The 10,805-nt window shown below is 38.9% G+C and overlaps 2 protein-coding genes across 2 annotated transcripts; both read left to right on the top strand.

Moving 5' to 3' along the window:
* The first annotated feature begins 482 nt into the window (after positions 1-482).
* LOC130163168 (microsomal glutathione S-transferase 1-like) lies at positions 483-3,580 on the top strand. The gene is made up of 4 exons (XM_056367080.1): positions 483-533; positions 1,508-1,640; positions 2,119-2,210; positions 3,138-3,580. The coding sequence occupies exons 2-4, from the start codon at positions 1,524-1,526 to the stop codon at positions 3,382-3,384; spliced, it is 456 nt and encodes a 151-aa protein (XP_056223055.1). The 5' UTR covers positions 483-533; positions 1,508-1,523; the 3' UTR covers positions 3,385-3,580.
* Positions 3,581-3,861: 281 nt separating this feature from the next.
* On the top strand, positions 3,862-7,783 carry LOC130163134 (microsomal glutathione S-transferase 1-like). The gene is made up of 4 exons (XM_056367016.1): positions 3,862-3,951; positions 4,661-4,804; positions 4,918-5,009; positions 5,644-7,783. Exons 2-4 carry the CDS (start codon positions 4,676-4,678, stop codon positions 5,888-5,890), a joined length of 468 nt encoding a protein of 155 aa, XP_056222991.1. The 5' UTR covers positions 3,862-3,951; positions 4,661-4,675; the 3' UTR covers positions 5,891-7,783.
* Positions 7,784-10,805: the final 3,022 nt, after the last annotated feature.

The raw sequence follows: 10,805 nt of genomic DNA, 5'->3' as shown, positions 1-10,805 counted from the left end.
CTTGGCAGTGGTGGGGGCTCGTCTCTGCTCAGAAGACACAGACAAGGTCAGAGTATTTATTTTTTATTATTTTTTTTAAATTTGCTGCAAACAACAAGCACACACATAAAACTTTATTGAAAACATGAAAGTAAACAACGAAATATGCATGTAAAGCATGCCCCTCCCCCACCCACCCGCTCCACCAGGGGAAACCCGTATCAGTGACTTCAGACTTCAGTTGTAATCTGACTCCAGCTGCAGAAACAACAAATCAAATGTTCAAGATCACAACTTTAAACCTGATGTGTTCTGAAACATGTTGAGCTTTTGGATTTATTGTTTATTAGTATGAAAACACATGGTCCTCACATGCTGAGACACACAGTGACACTCCCACACACACACACACACACACACACACACATATACAGGGAGTTATGCATTGTGCTGTCACTGTACTGGCCCCGCCCCCCTGACTCTGGGTCACAAGTCAAATTGTTTTTATGCAACAGATTCTTTCCTGCTCCATTCCTGCAGAGTCACCACAGGACGTAAGTTGAGCTCTTAAACTGTAAATACTGTAATATTGTATATTAATGAAAATAGAGCATTTATACATGTTGGCTTTCTGGGAGTGTTGTATTTAGAAAAGACTTTTAAATACACTTATAAACTAAAACTAGTCTGATCAGTCAGCAGCGCTGTGTCTGTTTGGTTTATTATGTTATCTTACAGACAGGAATTTACAGGTTTATGGCACAAGTAAACTGAGTAATTACAGTGTGTATGAGAGGTTTATTGTTTATAAAAAGACTTTTTATTCTGCACTTCTGAAGGAGTTTTCATCAGCTTTATTTTCACTTTTCATGTACTATGTCAAGTCAAGTCAAAGTTTATTTCTCTAGCACATTTACAAACAACCTTGACCAAACTACTGTACAAACTATACAAATATAAGTATCGTCAACAATACCTATTAACATAAATCATCAATAAATATGAGTTAAAATACACAATATGTGTTTTTATTTAAAAGCAGAGACTGTCCTGTAAAAAAGCGAGCCCATAGGTCGTTTGTGCAGCAAGTTATTATGACTCATAGTTACAATCTAGTGGTTGTAGTAGTAATTATGGCAGGAGCGTGGTGTTTGATTTCCATGTAAAACTAGCTGTTTATATTGTAACCATGAGTGTAATGTCGGAGAAGTACTTATTTTATCCCATATCAGGATTTTTTAAAAACCTAACCAAGACATGACTGTAGGTGCGCCGCATGTTTGTTATTGTATTAATGACAACCAAGGTCCGGTACGCCTGCCGCTGTGGGGGCGCTTTTTGAGGAGACACCCTTATTTGTCATATCAGAGGGTAGAAAACGACCTTTATGTTTGTTCAGGTTGGAGGACTGGTTGTTTATTGAGGTTATAAACATCTGTATATGCTACAGATTTCATTTCAAAACTAGAAATGGATTTAGATTGTGTGAATTTGAAACTAACTTGCGCCTTTTCCTTTTTGTGTCCAGCTGTAAAGCAGCAGAGATGGCAACGCTGATGGAAAATGAGGCCTTTATGGCTTTCACCACATACGCTACCATCGTCATTCTGAAGATGATGCTGATGGCGCCCATGACTGGATACTTCCGCTTCAGCAGAGGGGTAGGTTACAGTAGTAGTGCCTTCACCATCTGTTAAAACAAGATATGTCTCTTTCTTTTTGCATTAGTTTCTATGATTTTATGCACAGGGTATGTAAGGTCTCTGGGTGTGTTTAGCCCAGATTAGCCTCCTAACAACTTCAAAGCCTATAAGAGTTGTGTTGCTTTTCATCCTGGTAAACAGGATGGAAGATGATGCAAGAACTAAAAAATAAAAAAACTCGAGATCCACTGTGTCTGGCACTCTGCAGTGCTGCAAAATGAAAAGTCATGTACACAGTCAAACTGAGGCACAACCCAGGTTGTAAAAGAGAATTAACAAAAGACATTTGTAAAAAGGAATCACAAATTAAACTTCGTTATTATATTCACTGAACATCTCCTCATATCTCCATTAGAACCTTTCAACCTTACTTCTGGTGTGCAGAGGTAAACGCTACAGACTTTGAGTCAGTGCATGTGTTATCCCTCTCATTTAGGCTTTCTCTAATGAGGAAGATGTGAGCGGAAAGTCGGCAGAGGAGAAGAAGAAGCTTCTGAGGACCCATCCAGATGTAGAGCGTGTTCGAAGGTGAGATGACTTGGTCCTGAAATGCCAATGCTACAGTCACACTGTTCACTATTTCACTAGAAAGTCGCGCGGGACATCACTCAAACTATTAGAGAGATACATTCTTCCTCACTGATATAGGTTTTAAAGTGTCGCAACACTTGAATTAAATTTTTAGACTTTGCTAAAATTCGCCATTTTGCAGTTTGAGCTGTTTTTTTTTGTCACAACAAACCGATCAAACACTATATCTTTTCACTATAACCTTTCCATAACATTAACCACGTGTTTATCATTGTAACCACGATGACAAATGTCCTCTGACCTTAACTCAAACCATGATCTTTCCCTAAACCTTACCAAGTTGGTTTTATGCCTATACTTAAAGGAGGTATGTGTAAGTTTTGCTATTGCTATATAGCTAATGTTAGCATTATCAGCTTTTTACTTACCAGTCTCGCCGGGAGCTTTAGCACTTGTTGCATTTGCAAGACAAGAGGTTATAATACGTCCTCTGTGCAGCCTTGACCCTACAGTGACTCGGTATCGGAAAGTGACAAGATGGGCTAGGCTATCTGGTTAGCATGATAACTTCAGTATATGAAAAGAAGTGATAGACATAAAAGCTAAACAAGAGGGTTACTTTCCACCTCTGGAGACAGCACTTGGTGAGTAAAGGAATCAAGCTTGATCCTCAACTTGCAATACTTCCTCTAGACTGGTAAGTAAACAGCTGTTAATACTAACACTAGCTATGTAGCAACAGCAAAACTTACAAATAGCTCCTTTAACCAAACCATTATCATAGCATTGTCGCATCATTAAAGGCTGGATGGATGGATGGATGTAATAAATCGTCATAAAAAAAGATTGTAAATTCCACGGATGTTAATAGAGTAGGTTAATAGATACACTGGTTAGTCACATTGTATTTTGTGTGGTTACCAGGTGTCACCAGAACGACCTGGAGAACATTATTCCCTTCGTGGTGGTCGGCCTGCTCTACGCTCTGACTGAACCTGAGCTTTCAACCGCTCTGCTTCACTTCCGGATCTTTGCCGGCTCGCGCATCTGCCACACCATCGCCTACGTGGGTGCTCTGCCTCAGCCCAGCAGGGGTCTGTCCTGGATAGTGGGCATGCTGGTCACCTTCTCCATGGCTTACAGGGTGCTCAGCACAGTTCTCCTCCTTTAGAGAAAAAACACCTGTAGTCCTTGACCTCTTCTACACAAACTTACATTCCTACATGAAATCTGAATGTTTTTATTCACTACAGCTTTCCGTGAGCTTGATTGTTAAACACTCTTTGTGTGTATTCTTTGCATTCCCTTTGACTTGCTGGAGCTATTGATGGAAAATGTATTTTGAATAAACCTTTCTGTTAACTTTGCGTCCATGTAATTACTTCTCAAGGTGATGGAACAGGTGATAAAACTCAGCCACTGTGAATGACTTTAAAATTTTCTAAAGTGCAAGTGTGTCTGTAAAAGAAGGTCATCCATGTAAAATGAGTTAAATACCTCATGTTACTTCAAACATAACAGCACGTCCTATACAATGTTCAGATATGAATTTAACTTAGTTTGAATGTGCAAGTATCAGTCAATCTATCTCTTGGCAATAAGAGTAAAAGTGCACTGTGTTATTCCAGTTCAGGGCTCCTCCCACAGATTACACAAGCTCAGGATGAATTACAGGCATTTATCGCCAACTGATCTTTGGACTTGTCTTTGCTGATCACGGTGACTCTGCAAAAACAAGGTAAGATCCACACACTGCATCCTGCACTACATAAACTCTTACCTGCACGCCTCATAATGTTCTAGCCTTTGCTAAGAGAAATATATGTATGTTATTGTATTTATAGTTAGGAATTTATTTATTTATTGATATCTTTTGTGACATTATTCAACTTTCATGTTGGACAATGACAACTGAAATGTCTGGTGCTCTGTTGCACTGAGGGAACTACGGTTCATTTTTAGCTTTATCTACTATGTTGTGCTGGTCATTGTTCCTCTTTGTAATGAAACAGGATATGCAGGGTGCAGGACACACTTTAATTCAAATTGTGCTTTAGTATTGCATATTTTGAAATACCAAAAACCAAGTCAAACAAACTGATCTGTGGGGGGCTTGTGGGGCCATTTTGCCCAGGTGGTCTTCCAGTCTTGCCTCGCTATGAGCCCGTGTCGACCCACTTCCTCCTCAGTGACCATTTTTAGCTAGTGTGTCAGACCGGAGGGAAACAAAGAAAGACGAAGGAAAGTGATGACGCATTAAACACATAGAAAATATGAACATGTACGACGTGCTGTGGGTTAATGTTGCTCGGCAGATCGCAGGTCAGCTTTCTTTGCTATAAGCTTTGTACAGTACGCTGTAATTGACAGGCTGTAATGTTTGACATGAAGATGTTCTGACGTCTAAAGCGTAGAAGCATTAAATATATATTCCTGTTGCTCCGCAGTGATTTCTCACAGGGATGATATCACCGCTCAAGAGTATGATGGAACGCCAGGTCCTCCAATCGTTTGCTACTTATGCCACTATTGTCGTCCTGAAGATGATGCTCATGTCACCTTTGACCTCTTACTTCCGCCTCACAAGAAAGGTGCTTTTTTTTCACCTAACTGCCATATAACAGTATACAGTGTAGTTTCATTCACAAAGACAAGACAGTGTGAGGGAGCCTGTGATCTGACCCGCTCTTTAACGTCTCTTCAGGTGTTTGCGAACCTGGAAGACACCAAGCTTGTTTCGTCAGCAGAGGACAAGAAACTGGTGCGAACAGATCCTGATGTGGAGCGAGTCCGCAGGTACGAACGACACCTGATGTCCCGAGAACAGTGACATTTAACAAGAGCTACTCGCGAACGAACAAACAAGCTGTCCGTGTGCTGGTGCTGTTTCTGTATGATGAATTCTTTCTCCTTAGTTTCTACTTCAAGTTATAATTTCAGTCTCCAATTTTTTAAATGAATCCACAAAAGATTAAGTTAATTAAAAACACAAAGTCCCATTCAAACCCAGGACAAGACAAATAATAACACAAGTATTCACTTTGGATGAAAGCGTCTGCCAAATGAGTAAATGTAATGTAATGTAAATTATTCATGACCACGGACACTTATGAATCTCTTACCATAGTACAGTGGTTTCCAAACATGGGGGGTGGGACCTCCCAAGAAGTCGCAAGATTAATCTTAGGGGTCATGAGAGGAAGGTGAAGAAGTCCTTAATATTTTTAGCTCTTCAGGAAACTAAAAATTATCCAAATTCACAGAATAATAACACATGCAAGCCGGTGGATGGAGCAGTGAAAGAAAACAGAACAGTCATGATGTTGCACAGATATGATTGGATGACATTAGACAACACAGCTATGAATGAGCCAATCATTGTGAAGCATACTTACGCTTATGCTTCATATGTGCTGTCGTTGCGGTCCAGGTGTCACCAGAACGACCTGGAGAACATTATTCCCTTCGTGGTGGTCGGCCTGCTCTACGCTCTGACTGAACCTGAGCTTTCAACCGCTCTGCTTCACTTCCGGATCTTTGCCGGCTCGCGCATCTTCCACACCATCGCCTACGTGGGTGCTCTGCCTCAGCCCAGCAGGGGTCTGTCCTGGATAGTGGGCATGCTGGTCACCTTCTCCATGGCTTACAGGGTGCTCAGCACAGTTCTCCTCCTTTAGAGAAAAAAACACTACACACACATAAATATACAGACTTGAATTACATTCATGTTTGTGTGAAGTCTACCTTTACAATATTTCGCAGGAAATCTATTACTGTGAGACAACGTTAAGTCCAAGATCAATCACCCTGTCAGTCTTTCTTTGCAGTGCATGGCAGCATTTTACCCAGAATGCATCTTATAATGTTTCAGTATCACAATTTTTTTTTTATAACATATTCACAAATATATTAAAAAACACATTATAGATTACATTTAAAAGTATGTGAAACTGCACCTTTTTATGGACAAAAATAAATGCTGTACTATATTAGTGTTACATATGTACAGGTTTACTAATGGTGGCCTGCTAGTCTCTAAACTATGTCTTTGTTTTATATGTTGCTTCATCTATTTTAAACACTAGTAGCCTCTTGTCTTAAAACAAAAACAATTAGCAATAGACATGAAACAGCAGTACATTACACAGTGGGAAACAAACGACATGATTAAGATGTTCTACTGAAGGGTCGTCGTTGTAATTCTTCACGTAAACCTCTCCATTTGAATTTTGTCTTTGAAGAACATGAATCCAACATTGCATCTGATTTTTTTTCTTTCTTTTCCTTGTCACCCATGTTGATGTTAAGTTGGTTGTCATGGCAGAACGTTCCAAGTAACCATAAAGGGTCACAAGTGTTTACAAGAGCAGCATCACCGTGGAGTCTGTCCTCAGATGACCCTCATGTATGACTTCACGTATTTGGTCCCTCAGTTACTAATAATAAAAACATGAAAAGAAAGCATCGTAAAGACACGGAGACATACAATAATTATGAATGTGTGGAACTCATGAATAGTTGATTATTGTCTGATTCATAACGATACAGCGCAGAGCAGATTATCACATATATATCAGTGGTAATGACTTGAATCTTTGAATTTTTTTTATTGGTTAACTTTCCCCTTGTAAAGCTCATGTAAAATTCCTAAGCATTAATGAAGACGAACAAACCATCACGAATGCATTATTTACTGTAATTCACTGAAGAACTAATTATTTATTCATCAGAATAAGTAACACTTTGAATGATGAACAAAGCGCTCTCAGGTTCACTTGTTTATCCTCAATCATCTGTCAGGATCTTTCAGGAAAGTTGCATCAAATGACATTAATGAAAAAAAAAACTGAAATTTATATCCTACTCAATTTAATATGGAAACATAAATCATACTGATAATACAGAAGGCAGTTCATTTTATTTTGTAACAGTGTCCTCAGTCAAGATGTGTCCTATGACATCAGTTGAGCTGAAAAATAAATGAAAATTATGTTTCTTCTGGCTGGTAATAACACATTTTAAAGGTAAGCAATAATAATAATAAAAATAGCAAAACAGAAAACAAAAATACAAACTACAAATACGAAATATATATTAAATGTTTCTATATATAGATGCAGTTTTATTTCACAGCATGTGTCTGAAACATTGAGATTTCAATCGTATTTGAATGTCCAGATTTTCTTATTTAACTTAAATCACTTATAAGCAGCAGCAGCATCATCAGTAACAGCAGCATGTATTTACAGTTAAAGTTCAAGTTAAAAGAAAATATACATTTTTCAAATATTTTCTTTTTCTTGCTGAACTTCCATTCTAATATATTTCACCTTTTCTACTTGCGTTAAAACGGTTTTCTCACTGTCGTCATACAGTTTCCTCTTTTCCTCTAATTAGCCTGAGACAGATGCACAACACATGAGTGACAGGCATCTTTTTCCGCTTTGATCCGTGTGAGGTTCAGGTATTGTGAACAAAAAATTCCCACATTTTATTTCTCAATGACACAACAGGCACACGTGAAGATTTTGTCCCTTTCAGCAGCTCGTACAGTAAAAGCATTAAACTCATCCTGCTTCTTGTCTTCTCTGAATTTTTCTGACTGTGAAAGATAAAGTATTATTTAAGAAGCTACTGGTATTTTTTTACTAGTATTATACTATTATTGGAAATTGTGAAGCGCATCTGCATCTTCATGTATTTTACATTCTGGCGTCTGTAATTTAAAGTGGATGCTTTGGCTTCATGTTTCCATGAACAGCAGTTCTCCACGTTGACTTCATTATTATAGCAGAAAATTAACTAAAAATCAATATGAGTCTTGTTTTATCTGTATTTTTGATATTAGAATACACATTTGGTTCATTATTCATTTCCTTTACTGACTGACACAGAGATAAAAATGAATCATATTTTGATTCCCTCAGCAGCTGATGTCAGGATGAATAATGTGTAATAATGTGCTGCCAAATGATAAAACAAACACAAAGAATGAAGCCATGTGAGATTAAAGAGCTGTGTCTGGAATTTACAGTTTATGTTCTGTGCCATAAATGTGTTAATTACTGCACACAATTTGAGTGTTTTTTTATTCACTCCTACATTCAGAGGTGTGGGAGTATTGAAAAAGAAATTGTCCTCATGCTGTGTTTGTGGGCGAGGGAGAGCAGGAAAGACTGAGACGCTGTAGAGGCCTGTCTGTCTTCCACTAGAGGGAGGCATTTTAAAAGTCAACTGAGTTGCTCCTCATTAGGACTCATTTATGGACCAGGTGCAGCTCATAAAAGTGCTTCAGCTCAAGCTATTAACTTCATTAGCTTTGCTGAAAACATTCCCCTGCATATCCGACAATGCAGCTTTTAAACACTCTGCCAGGTGTAACGTATTTATGCGGAGACTTTGGTGCTGAACTAAATGCATGAAACAGCAGCAGCTTTAGTATCATTTAACCCAATTTGATCCGATTTTTACACGGAGTAATTGTCGTCGTCAGATTCCCACTTGCGTTCGCTGCGAGGAACTAAAGTGTACTGACATGTTTGGATGTGTCAGCTGCTGATGATGAATGCCTCGCGCCGCACATGAAGGTGACTGGCTCCAACACAGAGCAGTGAAACCCATGGGTGGGCACTGTAAATAGTGGAGGGAAATTACCATGAAGGCTGCTTTTGGCGGCTGCTCGCCTGCATTGTGTCCTGTCCCTGCGTAAGGAGAAGAGTTTTATAGGAGCTCATTTGTTCGGGACCCTTGGCCCCTCCAGGGTCTGTCATTCCTCAGACAAGCCAGGCATTTCACAGCTTGGCTGGAAGGGGAGGGACACCCACGACCATCTTCCATAACTAACAGCGTCAGACACACCCAGGAGCCTTACTCATACTACATGCAGTGTATCCTCAACCCTGTCTACAACCTCTCCAGTGAATATGCTCATATGCAACTATTTTGCATTAGGACAACATGTTTTAGCAATTCTGCCTGGATTATATTTATCTAAAAAAAATGTATCTGTAACAATATTAATATGAAATATTTCTGCAAAATGTTTCTTTTCAAGATATTCTATCAATCTTTGTTAAGTCAAGCTTTAACAAATTTAAATTAACACAATTCACAACCCATATAATGTCTTAAAACATGTGTTCCCTTGGAAATGGGTTAAATTATAAGTATGTTAATACTCATCCTGACTTGTACTAGGCAGGACATGAATCCAGTTTTGAAAGTAAACACTTAAAGGTCCCTAATTTCTCTGAGTGTTTACCTGAAATCTGATCAAAAAACAGTCAGCCAATCAAAAGAGAGGCTCTGAGCCTACTGTAAAACTACACTGAGATGGTTTTGGGTACTAAAAACCACAAATATATCTTGTCATGAATATCAAAATAAAACACAGAGAAAAGTGTAAACGGGACCTTTAAGGGAAAATTATACCAGACCGGTAAATGTCCTCAGCTTCTTCTGTCAACAACAGGTCCATGAACTACCTCAAAATTTAGGACCACAAGGACTGTACCGACTTACAGATGTTGCATGGAGCACATCTGCATATCCAGAAAACCCAGTGTAGTATGCACAGAGCTGCGTGCACATCCAGTGTTCATGCTGCCGTCCACCTCCATGTTCAAGGCTCCACCTGCCACCTGCTCTCCACACTTATCCCCGCTGCTCTATATGAACATCACACATCACTGGCCCTGAATGCTGCCACTCAACATATTGTGTATTGCTAATGCAGACTAGTTTAATGAATGTTATTTGTATGAGAGAGGCTTGCTGTTTGTGTAAGTATGGATCGACCGTGTCTCTTAATAATTATGTTCATATTCAACTAATTTGCAATATCAAACACGCTATGTAGAAATGTAATACAAGACTATGTTTTAAATTATCATAACGATTTGTAATGTGATCATAGCTGCAAAATGTTTTTCCGTAGTTTTCATAGAATATCCATTCTTGGCAACTAAAGTGCGATTAAGGTTTTTATGGTTCTGTATAGGCAACCTAAACATTTAGTTAAGGTTAGGGAAATATTGAGCTCTTTCTGCAAGTCAACACTGACATCAGGAAGACCTGGTCCGGTTGCACAAAACACCTTAGGTTAAGATTTTCCTTTAAGTCTGAGATAAGGTGTTTTTAAAATGAACACAAAATAAAGTTGCACAAAACAAGTCTTCTCCTTAATGTTTCCTTAAAATGTTCACTTAAATATTTAAGGTTTTCTCCTTAGCTTGGTCTTAAACTTAAAGGACTCACTAAATGTCAGTTAAATTGTTGAATGAAAGACCTTGGCAACCAAAGTAAGGAAAAGAACTAAATGTACCTCTGACTCTGTCTTAACTGCAAGCTGAACACATCCCAAGAAGAGTGGGAGAACTCAACGGACACCCTTCACAATGAGGAACTGAATCTACATCCCAGATTTGTCTGAACGCCTAGAGTTGGATCACTGTACTTTTCCGCAGCTCAATGATTGCTTAGATGTGCCAAATTCCTTAACTTTTAAAATCGAGATGTTTTTTTTCCAACTGGCCCCTGGTGTTTCGGTCCTGTGGCTTTGTCTGCTTAACCATCCACCTTGACCTACTCTGC

The sequence above is a fragment of the Seriola aureovittata genome, chromosome 22, assembly GCF_021018895.1.
Source record: "Seriola aureovittata isolate HTS-2021-v1 ecotype China chromosome 22, ASM2101889v1, whole genome shotgun sequence".
In the NCBI taxonomy this organism is placed as follows: Eukaryota; Metazoa; Chordata; class Actinopteri; order Carangiformes; family Carangidae; genus Seriola; species Seriola aureovittata.
This window is presented reverse-complemented; position numbering and strand designations above follow the sequence as displayed.

What these genes read in the sequence shown, in the direction of transcription:
- LOC130163168 (XM_056367080.1), top strand. Translation starts at nt 1,524, where the DNA reads ATGGCAACGCTGATGGAAAATGAGGCCTTTATGGCTTTCACCACATAC. An exon ending in ACTTCCGCTTCAGCAGAGGG is followed by an intron (nt 1,641 to 2,118) that starts GTAGGTTACAGT and finishes CCTCTCATTTAG; the next exon opens with GCTTTCTCTAATGAGGAAGA. An exon ending in GATGTAGAGCGTGTTCGAAG is followed by an intron (nt 2,211 to 3,137) that starts GTGAGATGACTT and finishes TGTGGTTACCAG; the next exon opens with GTGTCACCAGAACGACCTGG.
- LOC130163134 (XM_056367016.1), top strand. Translation starts at nt 4,676, where the DNA reads ATGATATCACCGCTCAAGAGTATGATGGAACGCCAGGTCCTCCAATCG. An exon ending in ACTTCCGCCTCACAAGAAAG is followed by an intron (nt 4,805 to 4,917) that starts GTGCTTTTTTTT and finishes ACGTCTCTTCAG; the next exon opens with GTGTTTGCGAACCTGGAAGA. An exon ending in GATGTGGAGCGAGTCCGCAG is followed by an intron (nt 5,010 to 5,643) that starts GTACGAACGACA and finishes GTTGCGGTCCAG; the next exon opens with GTGTCACCAGAACGACCTGG.